The 20,605-nt window shown below is 48.5% G+C and overlaps 1 protein-coding gene across 23 annotated transcripts in view; it reads left to right on the top strand.

Annotated features, from left to right (window-relative positions):
- The first annotated feature begins 3,078 nt into the window (after window positions 1-3,078).
- Window positions 3,079-20,605, top strand: part of KCNMA1 (potassium calcium-activated channel subfamily M alpha 1) — a 761,855-nt gene continuing 744,328 nt past the window's right edge. For 22 of the 23 annotated variants that reach the window (XM_064374369.1, XM_064374367.1, XM_064374368.1 and 19 more), the window contains exon 1: window positions 3,079-3,610. In XM_064374369.1, coding sequence (XP_064230439.1) covers window positions 3,242-3,610 — 369 coding nt within the window. In that variant the 5' untranslated portion in view covers window positions 3,079-3,241. Of the gene's footprint in view, window positions 3,611-3,867; window positions 4,490-20,605 lie in introns of those variants that run through there. The other variant, XM_012466289.3, reaches the window with a different exon arrangement.

Below are 20,605 nucleotides of genomic sequence, written 5' to 3'. Positions count from 1 at the left end.
TTCTTTTTTCATCCTCACACATAACCCTTAGAGGTAGGCAGGGCAGTTTCTGGTTTTATTTTGATTGCATAAATGAAGAAACACATCATATCACAGATACCTAAGCTTCCTTTAAGTTTGAGATTCCATTTTGTCTGTGCAGAGCCTTTTCCTCAATTGGTAATGCCAGGTGCCAAGTTTTCTGGAAGTGGTGCAAAAGTTTGTGAACAATGTGGAAATGGCCAGAGAGAACTGGGCAAAGGTCTGGCAATGTCTATTTCTGGTGGATGGTGGCACTCTCTCAGTGCCTACCAGCTAGGCCATTCAGGGAGGTGGTGAGAGACTGGGGATTGTAGGAAGGCGGAAAACATTGACTTCAACACTGAAGGTCTCTGATGAATCCTGAGCCGAGATCTTGGATAGTGTAGAAGTTGCTAAGAGTGATGAAGAGAGCAGAAGGAGCTGGCATCTGAGGGGCCTCCCAACACCCTATCCAAAGATGCTGAGGTGATGAAGGTGATGAAGGAGGAGAAAAAGCTATGGATTCTGCAGCTGGGGTGACAGAAGTCAAAGCCATCAGCTGCTTACCAGGAGCCACAGACTAGCATTTCAGGGGAATCCAGGCTGTAGGGGATGTCTGAGAAGGCCCCACATCTGCTGGTTTGCAAAATTTCATTTGTGTGGGTGAGGGAATCCATTCTGGAGGTTTCATATCCCACTGGGGAGACAGCCCTATCCTTTGCTACTCTTTGTATGTTCTGGGTGTCTTATTTTTAAATTTCAAATCTTGGCCTTGATTTAAGGAATGTCCTTAACTTTCTTGGCATATGCTATGGCACAAAGACAGCAAAGTACAGCCACTGCGAAGGCTAATAAATAAAGGAACCTCAATGCCACAGTCACCTTCCCCTGCATCCCCACAGCACTCCTGGGTCCAGCTCCCCCAGCCCCAGGACCTTTGCATGCTTGGGACTGGTGTGGCAGGGATGCATTCAGAGTGGCTGAACACAGAGGCCAAGGTTGGAGGTACTATGGGACGGTATAGAGAGGAGGCTCACACAATTCCATTTTGTGGAGAACACTCTCTGCAGCTCCCTCCTACATACACACTGCTTTTTGAGAACTAAATACTCAAGAACTCTTACCTCATTCCATTTTCTCCTTTGACTTGAGCCTTGACTCTTTCTTAGTGGAAGTGTACCCTAAACCCAATGGATGCATTCTGAATTAAGCAAGAGTGCGGCTTCAAACATCGTCTTCAGCCTCTTTGCCCAGCTCAGCCTCCCTTGCCACTCTTCCTTCCAGAGACCTCCAAGGACAAGGGCAGGGCTGATCTGACTCCCGAGGAGGCAGCCGCCAAGTGTAAAGCTAAGGATGCTAACTTGGGCCTTTTCCACGGGAAGAGCTGAAAGGAACCTGAGAATTCCAGTTAGGCCTAAACTAATGAGCTGGAAACTTTGGGGAAACCACTGCAGCAATGAGGGGAGAGCATGATCATCTTCGATTTAATCAGCGCTGGAAAAACTTGTGGTCCAGCTGGTAGCACGAAGAGGGACAGTGTCCAGGGGGCGCAAAGTTTCTGCAAGTGTCGGAAACGGGATTCCCGGGTGGTGTACGGAGAGAGGCTGAGGAACAAACACGGACTTCTTCATCTTAAGTGGGAAAAGGGAAGACCCTAAATAGGGAGCGGTGAGCCGGAATGAAGCCTGAAGCCCCCCTTCCCCCATCTGTCCTCCTCACAGGATGGATGAAGTCCGGGACTATACAAGAGGAAAGCAACCCTTTAGGGAACTCTATTGTCTATCCGGCCTGCACTCCCCCAGCCAGCTCGCTCTGATGATCTCTGCCTACTCTCTATTGGGCAGCCTCTGTCGCTAATAAGGGAAAAGGAGAAAACCACCTGCTGCTGTCAGAGGCCACAGACCACCCGCCGGCCTTCCTGACCCTGCCCTCCAACCACACGCGGGACACTGGGCACAGAGGAAGCAGGGAGAAGAGCGAAGTAGGGTTGGGTAGCTGTGTGTATCCTGGCGTAGGGTCCTCCTCACTCCCGAAACCCGAGGGTCCTGGGGTGCTCAGCCGGTGGAATCTAGTTGACATACGGCCACTCCTTCCCTCCCCACGGGGGGTCTTTGGGAAAAAACGGCCTGCCCAGGGCTCCCCGCCATCCTCCCGGGGTACCCCACCGCGCTCGGTTGGGGGCGCAGCACTTTGAGGAGAGGCGTCTGGCCCTGCAACTGGGCTGGGGGCGCTCTACCTTGCGCCCTGGGAGTCTGGGGAGCGTGTCGGGCCGCCGCCGAGGGGCCCTGCCCGCCCCTGCCCAGCCCGGAGCCCAGGCGAACTAGCGCGGCGAGCCTCTTCCCCTCCCGCCTCGGGCGTCCAGAGCTCGCGCCGGCTCCGGTTGCTGCAGCTACAGCTGCTGGCGGCTGAGGGGAGCGCGGGGCGCGCGCCGAAGAGGCTCTGGAGGCGAGGACGGGGACGAGGAGGAGTCGGAGGCGGCGAGGAGGAAGAGCGAGCGGAGGCCGAGGACGCTTAGCGGCGTGGCGACAGGACTCGGGGGTCCCGGGAGCATGGGCTAGCAGGCGGCCACGGCCCGGCGGCCGGACGCGGTGAACCTGCCGCGGCCGGGCGCGCACTAGGGCGGCGAGCCGGAGCCAAGCGCAGCCCGGGGGAGGAGGGCTGGCGCGGGGGCGCCCGGGCTGAGGGGGCCGATTATCCATTATTAACGAGTTGCCGCCTAATAAGCCTAGAGCGGCTCGTTAGCCGCGCGGGAGGCGCGCGGGGAAGGGGGGTCCCCGGCCGGAGCGCAGCGCACACCAGTGGCGCACGGCAGGCGGCGCGGCGCCGAGGACACCCGGGCCCGCGCGAGAAGCCAGGGCGGGCCCAGGGGCGGCGCAGACCCCGGGCGCGGGCGGCCCGCGGCGCCCCCTGGCTCTTGGTGCTAGGGGCCAGAGCAGCCCGGGGCTAGCGGGGCGCAGGCCGGGGAGGGGGAGCTGCCCGCGCGCTCCATCCCCCTCCCCCCCGGGCGGGCCGGCGGCCGGGGGGAGGGCGGGCGGCGGCGGCTCTCTGTATATATCTCGGCGCACCCCGCCAGGTCGCGCACAGCGCCCCGAGCCCAGGCGCCTCCCCGCCCCCCTCCCGCGCTTCTCGGCGGCAGCGGCGGCAGCAGTAGCAGCAATATGGCTGTTGATGGGTGTTCGGGGTGGCGCTGGCGGCGGGAGGAGCTCCCCCGAGCCCCTGCGCCGGCTGCCCGTTGCTAGCTATGGCAAATGGTGGCGGCGGCGGCGGCGGCAGCAGCGGCGACGGCGGCGGCGGCGGAGGCAGCAGTCTTAGAATGAGTAGCAATATCCACGCGAACCATCTCAGCCTAGACGCGTCCTCCTCCTCCTCCTCTTCCTCTTCTTCTTCCTCCTCCTCTTCCTCCTCGTCCTCGGTCCACGAGCCCAAGATGGATGCGCTCATCATCCCGGTGACCATGGAGGTGCCGTGCGACAGCCGGGGCCAACGCATGTGGTGGGCTTTCCTGGCCTCCTCCATGGTGACTTTCTTCGGGGGCCTTTTTATCATCTTGCTCTGGCGGACGCTCAAGTACCTGTGGACCGTGTGCTGCCACTGCGGGGGCAAGACGAAGGTAACGCGCGCCCCGGGCGCCCACCCTCTGCGCCAGCCCCGCCGCTTCTCGGCGTCCCCTGCAGCCCACCTCCTCGCTCCGTGCCGCGCCGTGCCTCCCTTCATCCCGCCTGCCTTCCCCTCGCCGCCTTCCCTTTCCTCCGCTCTCCCGGTGCTCTCGAATCCGGGTAGCGGGCGGCGCGCCGAGGGTGAGGAGTTGCCCCCAGCCAGTGCGCTCCCGGACGCGGATGCCCAATCCTGTCTTCTTGTTTATTGTAGGGTTGTTGGCTGCGGCTGGGGCCGGGGTGGGGGACGCACGGGCTCGGGTGCCGTGGTGCGGGGTGGGGAGAGCCAACCCCGCTTGGACTGAGGAAGCTGGGGGCCGCTGGGTGCGTGTTCTGCACCGCTCACCTGTCGGGGCACGGCTCCTGTCGGTGGGCGAGAGGGAGCACATCCGCCCATACTTTAGGAACCTGTTGGGGAAATGAGTTCGTGGGGTCAGATAGAAGAGAAAATTCTTTGGGCAAGGGAGAGAATAATTTTACACAAGGGAATCCCGGGGGAGGAGCATGGCCCGAGGTAGTGGGGGGACTTCGAGGGGCGAGAGAAGTTGGGGAGATCCATCCCAGTATTGGGGGCAGCCCACGGGGCTGCCACATTCAGAACGTGTTGAGGTCGCAAATCCGATGTCACCTCCCACTCCGTCCCTTAGGTGTTCTAGTGGAACATACCCCAAGTTCTTCCGGCCTCTGTTCCTTTGCCCCCTGGCCACCCACTTTGGGTCCCCGGAAATGCCCAACAGCGCGAAGCTGGAGCCAGGGGTCCGCCTGAGGCCGCGGTTTTACGCGGAGCTTCTTCCCTGGCGCTCGAGGTGGCTAGATGTCGTCGGCTTTAGCTATTCCTGGCGCAGACGCCCACCAGCACTGAGGCTGGCGACACCTTCGATGTATGGTTGCTAGGCTTACTGCCTGGTCTGTGCTCGTGTCCCTAGAGATGTCCTCCCTTCCCCGTAGCCGCTGGCTGGAATGGGGGACCCGATGGTGTTTGATAGAAAATTGCAGAATAAAGAAGAAAGAACTGGAAAAAAGAGAGTGACCCAGCTGCCTTCTTTCTGAGGAATTCCCATCCGAGGGGACTTAACAGCACTAACCGTTTTGGAGGGAAGGGATATCCAGGTGAATAGTGCAAGGTGGATACACATCGAAGTCCCCACATGTTCACATCTTTTCTAGTAAAGTTAATCCGAGGACCCCCTCAAACTTCCATAGGGCACAGCAACTTGTAGAAGCCTCCTTGGGGGCTGAGAGAAGTAGGGAAGCCAGGGTCTATGGGTGAAGGCTGGTTATGAAAACACCAGGGGGAACCGAGGCTCTCTCTCCTGATCATTACTTATACATCCTGTTGGGTGCTGGAGCTCAGCTGTGTTTTGTGGCAGCACATTTGTGTTTTGGAAAATACCGGTGTATTGGAACAAAGGGAGAAATATGAAAACCATCATTCTTATCCTCATTCTCTGGCTTCTCGGAGGCCTGCAGGTGTTGGCCAGAGAGCTTTCTTTGGAATTACCTTCTCAGCCGGAGAAGTTCCTTTTTATTTGTTAATGAGGAAAACCTGCCACTTTCCAGAGAAACCCTCAGGTTAAGCAAAGCCCTGTACACCAGATCCCTGCCTAACCCTCCTGCTGAGACCCTGAGACAGCTTATTCCTGGAGCCTTCAAATTCCCACATTCCCTCTCTCCATCCCTCTCCTCCACCTCCCCCAACAGTCTCAGAAATTTTGTTCCCCCATTTACTGAGATTCAGCAACTGTCTTTAGGGGAAAGATCTAAAATGTTCCCTAGATGGAGTGATCTGGGTGAACTTTTTAACAGCTTGCTTTTTTTCAGGCAGTGGGCAATTTTGATCACAACGAAAACTTTTTCAATGATTCAAAATAACTCGTGGTGTTTTTGTGATCCTGGGGTCTTAAACACAGCTTCCAAGATCTTTTTACGCTAGTGGGTACAGAAATGCGATTGCAGTGCCTGTAATGAAATGCTAATCCCATCGCACACACAAAGGATCTCCTAAATGATGAGCAAGCATAACTTCTGTCAGTTTACTCAAGAAAATAGGTTTTTGGCAATGATTAGAAAAAACAATCCGTAAATATTTGGCTATATTTTGTAGCTCCAAGACCTGCTGAGTGGACATAACTGGAAGTTAGTTGCTGTAAGAAATTTGTCAGGGATGAGAGGTGATGGTGGTTGGTTCAGAAGATGTGAGGCCAGTTTCGAATGAGTACAGGTTCCTTTTGATACCATGAGTCCGTTTTAAAGCATGCCCAGAGTCTCTTAATAACTGCCCCTAGATTTGCTCACTTAAAGCATAGGTAGCCAGCTCATTCTAAGCAATAATGGTAAGTCAGGCATTTTAAAAGCTTATCTTTCTACCCTTGAGGTCTGTATTTTTATTGCAATTGTATTTTTTTCTTTTGTTCTTTTTGCTTTCCAAGTATTTGGTAGTTTTCTCAAGACTTGATACACAGGCATGTATTTGGCTTAAGTTTAGAATAATAACTTTTGTGCTAGATTTCCCAAGAAAAACATAGGCTGCTTTTCTAGAAAATTCTACCAGCCCTCAGATGGGTTCACCCTCACCCTCCTTCAGCCCCAAGATGGTTTGATCAAAAGCCAGAGTACAGAGGAAAGGAGGTCTTTTGTAGCATCTGAAGTTCTGTGGGAGATAAAATTCAGCAAGGAACTCCAATTTGATGAGCGTTTGGTCTCTGGAATTGCACCAACCTTTTTGATCAAAGGAACTCAAGACTGTGAACGTGCATAGTGGGACATCTCTTCCTTAGTACCTTTGGCCTCTGGATCTCAAATAGGAAATGACTTTATTCTTTTGAAAAGAGTGGCATGTGCACTTTTTCAGAAAGTGAAGAAGAAAACATGACAATTTCCTCCTGTTGGGAACTTGGTCACAGTCATTTCAGTACTTTTTTTCCTCCTGTTGGGAAATTGGTCACAGTCATTCCAGTGTTCTTTGCTGTAACTTTTTGCATTATTGTTTTTTAGTTTGTTGGATTTTGTCAGAGCTCTCTATTCACTTGGCTGTGACGTTGTGAAGTTCAATCTGACGTAGACTATATTGAATAGGGAGGTCCTCTGGTAGCCTGAATAAAGCCATGACTTTGAAGAAGTTATTTAACCTCTCTGGTGTCTCTCTTTCCTTGTATATAAAATGTGGGAATTGAATTTTGTGAGTTCTAATGTCCTTTCCTGCTCTGTGATTCGATATAGGAGAGGGAGAGGAGTTGAGGAATGAGGGTTAAAGTCTCTAGCTCAGAATGTGTTTTGCAATTCCCCAGCAATTCCTCTAGGAATTCAGACTTGGAACAGTTACGTATCTTTATTTCCACCTTCTGCTCGTCTTCTAGCATATGGTCCACTTCTCATTAAATATCTGGGGAAACCGAGGCCAGCTTCCTGATGGAGCTGTGCTTTGCTGAAGGACCTGAGTGTGGCTGAGAATAGAGTTATTTCTATTCTCAATTTGAGCTGTTGTCCTTGTAGAAGCCTGGGCTTGATCAAAGATGGTCTGCGTGTAATGAATTATCGAGATGTTGTCTCCATGGCTGTGCCTGAGAAAACAACACGTTTTCTCTGTCAGGCTCGTGACTAATATAAATATCAGATCCCATTACAGCTTGGTAATTACCCAGGGTCTGGCCTGACGCATTCAATCAGGGCTGGAGCTTCAGTGCCATGGAGCTCTTGATTCCAGATTGGCCCTGGTACCTCATTTCATCCTGTCCTGGGGATCGGCTGCACCGGATGACCTTCAGATATTCCTTTTTGAGCAGATCACTTGGGGTGACTTAGGAGGAGTTCTTGGATCCCAGTCACAGGGGAGCTTCTGCTGACCTGCCCTTGTACAGAGAGCTTGTGCTTCTCATTCCTGGCTCTTTCTCTCTCTCTGTCTCTCTTTTTGAGACAGAGTCTTGCTCTGTCACCCAGATTGGAGTGCAGTGGTGCGTTCTTGGCTCACTGAAGCCTCTGTCTCATGGGTTCAAGCAATTTTCCTGCTTCAGCCTCCTGAGTAGCTGGGACTACAGGTGCATGCCGCCATGCCCGGCTAATTTTTGTATTTTTAGTAGAAATGGGGTTTCACCATGTCAGCCAGGATGGTTTTGATCTGACCTCATGATCTGCCAGCCTCGGCCTCCCAGAGTGCTGGGATTACAGGTGTGAGCCACCATGCCTGGCCCCTGGCTGTCTTTATGGGGAGGCATACTTTAGTACAGACTCTGTAATCAGACAAACCCAAGTTCAAATCATGGATCTCACATTTATTAGCAGGGCATCTTGGACTGCCAACCAGGTTGAGCTTTGATTTCTTCCCCTATACCAAGAGCATACTGTTGCTTACTTTGTAGTTCTTATAGGGAGTGGAAATAATGGGCGTATAGCACCCTGCAAACACCAGGCACTTAGCAGGCTTCTTGTAAATGGTAGCTATCACAGCTTCACGAAGTGCTGAGTTTATTTTCCCTTCGATTCATTGAACTTATAGCCCCTGAAGGGTGCAGACTATAACAAACAAAATTTTTGAGCCAAAAGGAGCCTTTATATCCTGGAGTGTACTGTCATAGGTCAAACAACCAGTTAGAGTCAGACTGAGACTTGGGCTTATGGCTCTTGGCTGTTGCGAGGCTGGAAGGTTAGGGTGGGGCGGCAGAGGTAGGCTCCATAGATGGGGGCCTGGCAGGATGGTTACTGTTTTGATGGTGGGGGTATCAGTGGACAAACATTGACAGTGTGGGGGACCAGGAACTGCAGGGCTGGCAGAAGGGAAACAGTGTGGTGTTTGGTGGGCAGGTGTGGTTGTCCAGCATTGTACCCTTGAGGAGGGACAAATTCCATCTCTGTTATCCCAAGTCCAGAACTCACAGACCTGTCCTCCAAGTGATGTCACAGTCTCTTGGCCAGGGCACTCACTGACTACCCAGACCAGCTTTTCCAAGACATCCCCTAGGCCATTGTTTCCCAAAGTGTGCTCTGTGGCACACTTGCCTTTGAAATTACCTTGTGAAAAAAAAAATCAGCAGGTATGGTGTGGCTGAGCTTCCCCCTTAGAGGGTCACATCACAGGCTTGGAGGCATCCTGCTGGTAGAGAAATTGGTTAAAATGCCTTCAGATATGCTACCTGTGAGCAGTCTTGCTCCGGTGTCAAGTCTGCTGTGTAATGCCCAAGGTCAGGCTGTGATCTTGGGCAAAGACATCACTGTTTTGTGCCTCAGTTTCCTCATATGCAAATTGAGGGCTGTAACAGAGCACAGCCTCATGGGGTGGGTTTTTTTCACCAGCCTCACTTTATAGCATTTCCTAGGAGGTCACTGGGGACCTATGACCTCCCTTTGGAAGTTTTGGGCTACGCCTGCTTCCAGGTGCCCAGGAGACTCGACCAAAACATACATCAGGAGGAAAGGAAGAGCTGCCTGCCCCCTGCCATTTGGCCTGGGGGATAAAGGATTCCAAAGGCAAGGCCAAATGGGTCTTCTCTTTGCCTTGTGACTATTTTGTTCCCTGGATAGGGACATTCATTGGGTAGCTGCTAGCCAGGATTAAGTGCTTGCTTTGGGGCTTGCCCTCTCATCAGGGCATGAGAGACCTGGTGCAGAAACGGTCACATTGGCATTAGATTACAATGCCAGGATCTCCTTCCCAAAGTGGGTGTCCCGGCTCACACCGGCAGTGACCGTGCTAATCTGTGAATCCCAGCAGCCAATGCCACCTTCCCCAGCTGAAGATCCCCTGGAGGGTCACCTCTGTGTTTCTGGTGAAAGGGCTCTTTGTGCTGTGATGCCGGGCACTGGGCCCTAGGTCCTGTGGGGAACACTGGGTCCCTTGGAGACAGTCCTGGGGTTCAGGCAAGGCCAAGCCTTTCTGTGCACAGTGAGGGAGCAGACCAATGGTGTCTCTTTTAGAACTGTGTCTCTGGTGGGTGGGACCACCTGGGCTAGGCACCTAGAAAAGGAAAGTCAGAGATTCCACCCTCAGAGGCAGGGCTGTTCTAGCATGGTGGACAGTAGGCCGGGGGAATGTTCAGTGGGGATATCAGATCTCCATCTCCAAGAACTGCAGAGTGTGTCCAGGTCTGGGCTTCTCAAACTTTTTTTTATACAGAGTCTCACTCTGTTGCCCAGGCTGGCTGGAATGCAGTGGCACGATCACTATTCACTGCAGCTTCAACCTCCCAGGCTCAAGTGATCCTTCTGCCTCAGCCCCCCAAGTAGCTGAGACTATGGGTGTGTGCCACCATGCCTGGCTAGTTTTTTTATAGAGATGGGGCCTCCCTATGTTGCCCAAGCTGGTCTTGAACTCCTGGGTTCAAGTGATTTTCCCATCTTGGGCTCCCAAAGTGTTGGGATTACAGGTGTGAGCCACTGTTCCTGGCCAACTCAAACTTTAATATGCTCAGGAATCACCGGGAGCTGTTAAAATGCAGGTTCCGATTCAGAAGGTCCATTGTGGAGCCGGAGATTCTGCTGATCTGGCGAGACACAGGCTGTACTGATGCTTTGCAGACCACATTTGAGTAGCAAGGATCTGGTCCATCCCTCAGACTCTGGGCAGTCTATCCCTGAAGACAGGCTTATTTTTAAATATGGAAATTCCCAGCTCTTCAAGGGGGAGGGGATGAGAAGCAGAAGGTTTGCTGTGCCAGCCCGTTGGGTGGAGAAAACTCCCTTCAGGGCTGGGTAGCTGTGGTTCAGGCTGGGCTCTTGTTTGCTAAAGCTAATGGTCCAGGTGCCTGTCCTAAGGAAACCATCAGCGCTGTGGATTTAGGGTTGGGTTGTGGCGGCCAGAGCAGTGTTTACAGGGTGTGGTCTGCGTGTCACCCACCAAAGTGTGGGCTCTCCCTCATGCCAGTTGGTCATTCTGCAAGGGGTGTGGCTTCCTGAAGTCCAGGAGGCCAACCCAGCCAAACCACCTCCTTGCAAAATGAAAGGCTGCTGGTGTCGCCAGGGCTGTACTGTGGTGATGCTCCAGGCTGGCTGGGGGCCACTCCCTCTGGAGTGTTTGAAATCAGTGGACATCAAGACTGCCAGCCTGATTTTCTGTAGGGGCCTGGGTGTGCCTTCCCAAATGGAGAGCTCAACTTCAAAGGATAGGCTGGAGAGCTGCCCGTGGAGTGACTGGGGGACATGCGTGGCACCGTGCTGTGCGGCCCTCCAATGTACTTCTTAAGAATTCCAGCAGATGAAAGTGAAAGTAGCTGCTTTTCTTACCATACCAGGGTTGTTCACAGCTCACGCTGTCAGGGACTTTTTCCATGAGATGTACTTTTTATGTTGTTTCATTGTCAGAGGGGGAACCACGAGTGTCTGCAGCAGGCCAAATGAAGGACTTGGCGTCATGGCCTGCACACAGTAGGCCTTCAAAGAAGTCTTTTGGTTATTATTATTGCGGTTGTTTTTGCTTTTGTTGCATATTAAGTGCATCCGATGTGCCAGAAACCAAACTAGGTGCTGGGGAAAAAAATAATTAAGATCCAGTTCTGACTCCCTTCTCCTTAAAACTTTTATTAGCACTTGACTGGCTGAGCAGGGGAAAGAACAGTTATCTTCTCATGGAATATGAACATCTGATGTCTGAATTGCCTGCACACTCCTTGAGGGCAGGAACTGAGTCATACAAATGTAAACACACATAGATGTTGGAAGGCTGTTTCCAACATCTTTTCCAGTTAGCTGGGGGCTGAACGAGAATGCAGTAGGGGGGTGCAAATATATTTTGGTGCTTTTTTTGGGTAATTTGTTAGATGCTATGGAGAAACTCCTGGTGAAAGGGGTGGGCTTGGTTTGCTGACAACATGGTGCCTGAGTCATTCGTGGATTTTAATTATTCATGCCCTCCTGGTCTCTCTTGATCAGCAACTAACAAGGATTTAGCTCACAACGAGCAGTTGTTTGTGAGGTGGATGAGTCAGGCAGGGGAGGGAAGGACAGTTCAAAAGAATGGCTGCCTTAAGTTGGAACTTGCTTTGTTTTTGGCATTATTTGGTGATTGTCTTGGGACATTATGTCTAATTGCCAATTTGGAAATGTAATTGGCACTCCAGGCCCAAAATGGATATACTTAACGTTGTCAAGCCGAGCCTTGGAATCATCTCCCTATAAGATCTCGTTACCTGTTTGACTAATGTTTCTTCATGTGGCCAAAATCAAAATTATTTAACACATCTCATTTATTTTCTATTCTTTATGCTGTTTCACTGGGTTCTCTACCAGATTTTCTTGGGGACTCAGATCCGGTGACTCTGGGCATTTCAAGACAAATTCACAGGAAAGCCTGAATTCCAGCCTTCTTCCCCTCCTCCTCTCTCTCCATCCTTTCTTTTACATCCTTCTTTCTTAGTGGTTCTAATTCCCGAGGGTTTCTGTGGAAACTTGGTGCTGTTTGATTTTGGTTTCTAGCACAATAGGTAGGAATACTTCCATTTGGGGAAGAAGTAATTAAAGTAAGCATTATGTCAATATACCCATTATCAGAGTTGACTTTTATTTGGGAGAAGGATGTTTTTTAAAAAGAAAAATTAGGATTGTAGTTTTTTTTTTTGAGGCAGAATCTCACTGTGCTGCCCGGACTGGCAGACTGAAGTGCAGTGGCATGATCTCAGCTCACTGTAACCTCCGCCTCTAGAGTTCTCTTGTCTCAGCCTCTCGAGTATCTGGGATGACAGGTATGTGCCCCCACGCTTGGCACATTTTTATATTTTTAATGGTGACAGGGTTTCACCATGTTGGTCAGGCTGGTCTCAAACTCCTGACCTCAAGTGATCTGCCTGCCTCGGCCTCCCAAAATGCTGGGATTACAGGCGTGAGCCACTGCGCCTGGCCGGATTTTAGATTTTTGACTTGAAGTTAAATTAATTTCCATCTGTTAGCTGCTGAAGTCTGGGAGCGTGAAGTCTTTTGCAAAAGAATTTTTAAGGCAAGATTGTCAGTAATGTTCTTTCCCGGGTCACTTCTAACTGTACTTAACTGTTCATCCAAAATGGGTCTGCATCTTTGCACATCATTGTAAGCCAAATTATCTACAGGCGGCTGGGCTGCCTGTATGTGGATTTCAAGTTGGAAGTATAAGATGAGTATTTATTTTATTTTCCTGTTCCATGTCTTGTTCTTGTTCCTTCATCGCTTTTAGAGACTGGGCATTCCTCTCTGTCTTCATCTTTGGGAGTGAACTGGGGGTGGGGGCTGGGATTGAGAGTGGCCTCTGCAGGTTGGGTACTTCAAGTTTGTAGGTTAGTGGACAACACATAGCGACCTTATTTAAGGTTTATAGTTTGGAACTATAAACTCATAGCTGTAGAAGGACGCTTTGAGGCTTCAGGCCCTATGCGCTTCCTCACCAGTGCTGGAAGTCCACCCTACCAGGGTAAATATGATCTCCTGAGGCCACCGTTCCACTGGGGACACACCCACCTTACAATGAACTTGGGAAGATCTTTCAGTTTGTACTAGTCCCTCTTTGCTTCTGGTCTGTGTCTGGGACACTCAGAACAAGCCTTGGTGGATGGTAGATTTCAAATTCTAAATCTAGTCCAGCAAGGGACAGAGCTGGGTGGTGTTTCCACGTCTGCAGTGTTGTTGAGACGTAGAATGACCTTAACCTTAACTTGTGTTTCCTCTGTGAAGGCCACTTTCTTTTCCTCCCTCATGGCTTCCCCAGGCTCCTTCTCCTCCTGAGACAGTGAGGTTTCCCTTTGCCTCTTTGCCCAGAGTTCGGAAAACGACTCATTCTGGTTGTTGTTTCTTGAAGTTTGCCCTCTGAGGTCTTTTCGGTCTTGTCAGCAGCTGTGGCTGGAGGCTTTTGGCTGTCACTAGGCCATGAAGTCACCTCCTTGTCAATGTCACCTGCCCTGTATCTCCAAGGTTTAGCCCCCTTCTCAGTTTCATGCGGGGCTTATAATTTTGGGGCCCTGACAAAAATCCAGATGTAGGGTATGGAGCCTTTGTTAGGAAACCTGAGTTGGATTCTGTTTTCTAGATGTCGACTGTTTTTCATTTAGGGAGACAGACAGTGCTCTTGAACCTCTTTTTGCATCACTTGAATACAGCTGCTCCTTAGAATAGGAGGCTGTCTCTTCCCCACCTGCTCATTGGGTCTCCTTTCCGCTGGGACTCCTTTTATCTCTGTTGTTATTTCCCCTCTTTTGCTCAACAGAAAGAAACCAGAAAAGAAAAGAGAGCAAAACACACAAGGGAAGAAGGTGAGGGAGGGCAGAGGGTAGAGGGAGAGGTTCACACCAAGGGAAACAGAATTTCTCCTCTGAGAGTTAGAGGTTGGATAAATAGCTAATTGGATGGATTTTCATTTTAATTCTTTCACCTTTGTCTTAATGAATAAATCACATCAAATGACCTCACCTCCAAGGAGTAAAGCATTATATAAAGACTGGTGGGTAGAATGAGTTCACTTTTGGAAAATTTTAGCTTTTCAAATGAGACGTTCTTTCTAATGAACTGATAGTATGTGGCCTGTGTGGCCCTGTGGCCCGCAGGTGAAGCGTTGGAAGGCTTCGTGGGGAATCTTGTTTGTGTGCTTGTTAACCAAGAGGAGAATTCCGATCCTCTTTGGGAAAAGTTGTCATATTCATGTTGTTTTCTCTTTATGTGGTTTTGGAAAGTGGACCCTTCGTGGCTCTGGAAGGGGAAAAAGTGGGCCTCCAGTTATTCAACTGGATAACTCAGAGATGAGGTTCTAATGCTTGGAGGAAAGATTTGGAAGATGAAAGGCCTTACCCAAGTGCTAGGGATTTTTATGACCAATATTAGCAGGCAAGAGCTTAATACACATTGTTGTTCTCCGACATGCATCTGGGAGCAGTTTCCTCCCAGTGCCTAGAGGAATTATTTTAGCTGCCCATGAATTATGGCCATTTCTCCCGTGGATTGTGGCAGCCGCAGCCAATGCCGATCAGGTGATAGATTCTTGAAGAGTATAGGAATGATGTCTCTAGCTGAGCCCACAAGAGAGCTCAACAGTCTGCCTCGGTCTAAAAAAAATCCAATCATTTCTTAAGTTCTTTCACAACTCTTGTTTTCCCCATAGGATTTACTTTTTAACTTCAGTGTTTTACATTTTGTCTTTAATGCGCTACATGTTCATTGTAGAAAACATGGGCCATACAGGGGCATTAAACAAAAAGGACACAGTCAGACCTGTTAGGATGGCTACTGTCAAAAAAAATAGAAAATCACCAGTGTTGGTGAGGATGTGGAGAAACTGGAACCCTGGTGCAGTGTTGGTGGGAATGCCAAATGGTGCAGAGTGAGGAAAGCAGCATGGCAGTTCCATGACAAATTTCCAAAACAAATTAATCACTGAATTATCATGATCCAGCAATCTCAGTTCTGGTTAGATATCCAAAAAATGCAAAAGCAGGGTCTTAAGGAGATATTTGTACACCTATGTTCACAGCAGCATTATTCGCAATGGCCAAAGGCGGGAGCAACTCAAGGGTTCATTCATGGATGAATAGATTAGCAAATTGTGGTAGGTACATACAGCAGCATATTATTCAACTTTAAAAAGGAAGGAAATTCTGACACATGCTACCACATGGATGAATATTGAGGACATCAGGCCAAATGAAATAAGCCAGCCGCAAAAGGATAAGTTCCACTTACGAGAGGTACCTAGAGTTGCCAAACTCAGAAAGTAGAATGATAGTTTCCAGGGGCCAGAGGGGGGGAAGTGTTTAATGGGTATAGGGTTTCAGTTTTATAGGATGAAAAATTTCTGGAGATGGGTCGCACAACAGTGTGAAATATGCACATTTGTTTTTTCTTCCTTGAGACAGAGTCTCAATTCTTCACCCAGGCTGGAGTGCACTGGCGCGATCTCGGCTCACTGCAACCTCCGCCTCCCAAGATCAAGCGATTCTCTGCCTCAGCCTGCCAAGCAGCTGGGATTAAAAGTGCCTGCCACCACACCGAACTAATTTTTGTATTTTAGTAGAGACAGGGCTTCACCATCTTGGCCAGGCTGGTCTAGAACTCCTGACCTTGTAATCCACCTGCCTCCGCCTCCCAAAGTGCAGGGATTACAGGCATGAGCCACTGCACTCGGTGAAATATGCACATTTTTAAGTGTGAAGTACTGCACACTTAAAAATGGGTAAGATGGTACATTTTTATCTTCAGTGTATTTTACAACAATTACAAATAAAAATTTGAGAAAAGGGAAAAAATTCCTCCAAATTCCCCCTCCAGGAGATGACCACCATTATCTTTGGGCATATTTCCTTCCTTGATATGTTCTTTACTGTGGAACTCTCGTTTTGTTGGTAGGCAGCTAATATTCTTCCTCTAAAGCTTGCAACCCCTCTAGAAGTACCCAGGCTGACTTTGATTTAGGCGGTGTCCACTTTGAGAGCAGATAAATGAAGAGAACAGCCCTCTTTCTGCCTGTGGGATCTGGTTAGAGTGAAGTTAAGGGAGTGCTGGATTTTTGATTTTGACATGTGACAAGTGACTAACTACAGTGTCTTAGATAAGTCATTGGTTCTGGGCCTTAGTTTTCCCATGCATATTACAAGTTCTCTGATGTCATGATTTCAATATAAAGCCATTTCTTAAGTCAGATTTTAAAACTATCATTTTTACCTGATAAAGAACCAAAGATTAAGTTATTCAGGACAGTGAATCCAGGGAGAAGTTCTTGTTCTACTGTAAAACATGAGAGTGAAATTTAATTGACATGTCTCCAGAACTTCAATATTGACTTTGATGACATATTTAAGAATTACAATCTGGGGACACAGGCCCCACTGGAAATACCATCAAAACTGTCATTTTAAAAAAGTCTCAGAAATAGGTTTTTGTGACTCTGCTATTACTTCTAATGATACAGCCACACCACTACTGAGGTTTTCACTTTAATTTTTGGTGCGGGAGAATGGTTCAGAACATCTTAGCTTGTAGACTATAAATAGTGTGCCAGCTTTGTTGAGGTTGAGCATAAAAAGAAACATCTGATTAAAGAGAAGGTCATGCAAATCAACTTACTTTGATCCTTTTCGTTAACTTGCCCCCAAAGGCAGCCCTGGAGCCAGAATATTCATCTCAGCCCTGTGGTTCCCTGGAGCATTACAGCTGCTGAAAGTGGAAATAAGATTACCACAGCTTCTCTGGCAAAAGAGCACGTGTCTAAAGGAATGATTCCCAAATACTCAATAACCTCCAAAAAAAACTCCCCCTGAACCATAAGCAGCCAGCACATCGGAACTTACTGGAATAGTTCTCTTAGGTTATGTAACATCAATTCGATTACGCTACTGGAACCATGCATTAAATTTTAACTTGTCACAGATACATTACATTAACACTTCACAGATCCACAGAGTACCAGGTAGCTCTGGGGTGTTGGTAATTGTGTAGGACTTGCTACAATCCAGGCAAAAATACTTAGTTGTACATTTTGTTTCTTCTGTACTATAGTTTAACTCTTATTGGGGTGCAAACATCCTTCAAGTATTCTTTCTTTCTTTTTTTTTTTTCTTAGATGGAGTCTTGCTCTGTCATCCAGGCTAGAGTGCAGTGGCATGATCTCGGCTCACTGCAACCTTCGCCTCCTGAGTTCAAGCAATTCTTCTGCCTCAGCCTCCCAAGTAACTGGGACTACAGGCACATGTCACCATGACTGGCTAATTTTTTTTTTTTTTTTTTGTATTTTTAGTAGAGATGGAGTTTTACCATGTTGGCCAGGCTGGTCTTGAACTCCTGACCTAAAGTGATCCACTGGCCTCGGCCTCCCAAAGTGCTGGGATTACAGGTAAGCCACCGCACCCAGCTGCTCCAAGTATTTCCTACAAAATAAACTGAAGGTTTAGACAATAGTGATTGCCACTGTCAAACTGAATGCTTGATTTATGGCCATGAACCAAATATGACAGAGATTTTAAAAACTCTGGAAACCTTTTCGTTTTCCAGTGACAGGCAATGCAAGTGCTATATTTTTAATTGGTCCCTTTTTAAAGTCAGGAGCTGAAATGTTATCATGCAAATCTCTCCTGAGTTGCATGGAAACTAATAAAATCACAAAGGTTTCTATTTGTACTCTATGAACACAGACTGTAATGAAACTGAAACAGCTATCTCCAGGGATGATGCTATTTAAATTCTAGGCAGAGCTTTAAAATGATTTTCATGGTGAAAACAGAAACTAGCAACTGAGATGTTCCTGTTCTTTCTTTCCCATCTCACCAGTGTCTGTTCACCCATGATCCTCTTTACTTCTTGACCTCAGAAAGAATGAATGTAAAACAAGAACCTCCAGTCTCTAAGCTTGGCTGTCTTTCACTGGTTTTAGAAAACAGCAATTATTTCTTCTCTGGTCCTGCATTTATTTCACTGGCACTTTTGTTTTTGGGAAGTCTTTCTATGGGAATTAGAGTTATTATTTTCTTAGAGAAAAATAGTAGAACAAACTTGTTCGAGGTTTCTATGCATTAAGCATTTTTTAAGCTCCTTATGTTTATTCTATTATTTAATCCTCAAAACAATCCTGTGATATAGGCACTTGTGTAATTCCCATTTTATAGAATAGAAAACAGATGCATAGAGAATGAAAATGATTTTCTGGATAACAAACTTTAAGTGATTACTGTGTGGTGGTTGTTTCTAAACTATATGTATTATATAATCCTCACCACAACCCGGTGACTTCAGTGATACTATTATCCTTATTTATGGAGTAGGAAACTGAGGCACATAGAGGTTGAGTAACTGTCCAGGGTCACACACTGGTGAGGGGCAGAGCCAGCTTAAATCCAGGCAGGTGGTCAGTGGATCCTATGGATCTAACCCTGCATTGTATACCTCATTTATACCTCCTTATCTCATCCTGGCCACAGTGTGGGAGAAACTCTGATGACATAGACAGGACTGAAAAGAGGAGTGATGTGTTGTTCCTGGATGAGATGTGAGGTCCCTTGACAGGTTGTGTTCCATACTATTGCATTCTCAGGTCTGTTAATTTCCAGGATGAGAAGGAACCTTAAATGTTGTCTACTCCTATTAAATTTGCTGAGTCTTAGTTTTTCTTGCTGGAAAATGGGATAATTGCCATTTCTCTACCTGACAGGCAGTGGGCTGTGTACAGTCATGCAGGTTGCTCACTGTATAACCCCAGGACTGCTGTGAGATTCACATCAGATCATATATAATTGTACTTTATGAACACAGCACATGTGCCATATCCCTGTGCTGGGGTGTATGTGGAGGCACAGAATCAATATTGGGTCATTTTTCTGAGTGTCAACGGTCTTCCTTGAAGTTTTGGGAAAAAAAACCCACTATTTTTCTCCAAAGCCTCTACTTCCTGGGCTCAAGCAACCTCCCACCTCAGCCTTCCAAGTAGCTGAAACTGCAGGCGTGTGATTTTTTTATATTTTTGGTGGAGACAGAGTTTCGCCATCTTGCCCAGGGTGGTCTCTAACTCGAGGTCAAGTGATCCACCTGCTTCGGCCTCCAAAGTGCTGGAATTACAGGCGTGGGCCACTGGGTCCAGCAGAAAAAAACTATTTTTGATATTAACATGTACACTATACACAGAGTATATTGGAGGTAGGATGCAGAATTTGAGTAGGTTTCTGAAAACTTGAGAGAGATGTGTGTGCATACATATGTGTGAGATGCACACAGATCCAAGAGAGCCTGGGGGACCAGCAAAGTTTGACACCCACCAGCAAAGTCTCATCATTAAACCATGGGCCTATACATCCTGTTGCGAAATGATGCCTTATTATCCCTACACACTGTCTGCTCATTTCACAAACTCTGAAACTGTGTTCGTAAAAGAATGGGAATTCTGTGAAAGAGAAATAAGTATATCCGAATTCCAGATCTGTTAAAATTTAGTGCATTTGGATATTGGTGCGACAGACAGAATTTGATTTGCCCTCTCATAAGAGTTAACTCATTCAGTGGTTATGACTCTTCCTTGCCTTAGAAAGCTCAATTCCTTGTGCCTCTCCACCTCCACGGCCTGGAAATACATTATTGTGTCTCAATATCTCTCTCTTTCTAGACCATTGGGCATTGCAGCCTTGTGCCTGCCAAACCCCGTGCATAGAATATTTGGAAGCAGGAGACAAATTGGTTAGTTCGCAAATCTTTAGTAGCATGGCTGTTATTTTCCTAGGGATATGGGGTCATGTGAGACATCATTTCCTCTCTGGCGACACCAGTAGCCACACTGCATGATTCCAGGGCGCCACTCACATCCTGGTCATGAATGATGCCCTCTGGAGTTGTGCAGTGCCTGCATGTCCGTACGTGTTGTCTTTTCTAGGCTTCTAGCTGTATTGGTATAAAACCCTTACACAACAAATTAAAAACACAGTGCAAGGCCCATAATTCTTAATGGCAATGTGAATAACAGAAACATTAAGAATTTGGGATTCAGGAAAGGGGGAGAAAACAGAACTGGCCCTAGAGGGAGTGGCCAGAGAGAGCCCACTGGGGATGTGGGGTTGTGACGGCAGCCCCAGCCTGTCCTCCAAGCCCAGCCTCTGTAACAGGCAGTCTCCCTAACTTCTGACCACTGTGCAGCTCCTGACATGATATAAGAGGCCTCCCAGGCTCCTGTGCCTGTTCTAAGCATGAGCCTTGGAAAAGAGAGAATGCTGGGTGCCAGCTCGTGTGTATCCTATGGACAAGGAATAATAGGACCCTGAGGACTTAGAAAAGCCTTCTCTGTTTTTAGGTGTGCTATTTTTAGCTTCCTCCTATGGCCCCTGCTGTCCCCAGGTGTTTGTCAGCAGAGCATGCTGCACCTGCATGGAAAGTGGCAGTCGGGGCCCAGGCCTGTCTTGTGCTGTGCAGGCCACAGCCGTCTCCTTACTAGGCCTGACGATCAGGCCCAGCCTCTGAGGCTGGCAGGCTGCGGTGAGGGTGGTTGCATAACTGGCCTTTCTGCTGCTGGTTCTGGGTGATGAGGTCGAGCCAGAGAAAACAGG

This window comes from Aotus nancymaae, unplaced genomic scaffold (assembly GCF_030222135.1).
Source record: "Aotus nancymaae isolate 86718 unplaced genomic scaffold, 86718_ANA_hifiasm-v0.15.2.pri h1tg000010l, whole genome shotgun sequence".
NCBI lineage: Eukaryota > Metazoa > Chordata > Mammalia > Primates > Aotidae > Aotus > Aotus nancymaae.
This window is presented reverse-complemented; position numbering and strand designations above follow the sequence as displayed.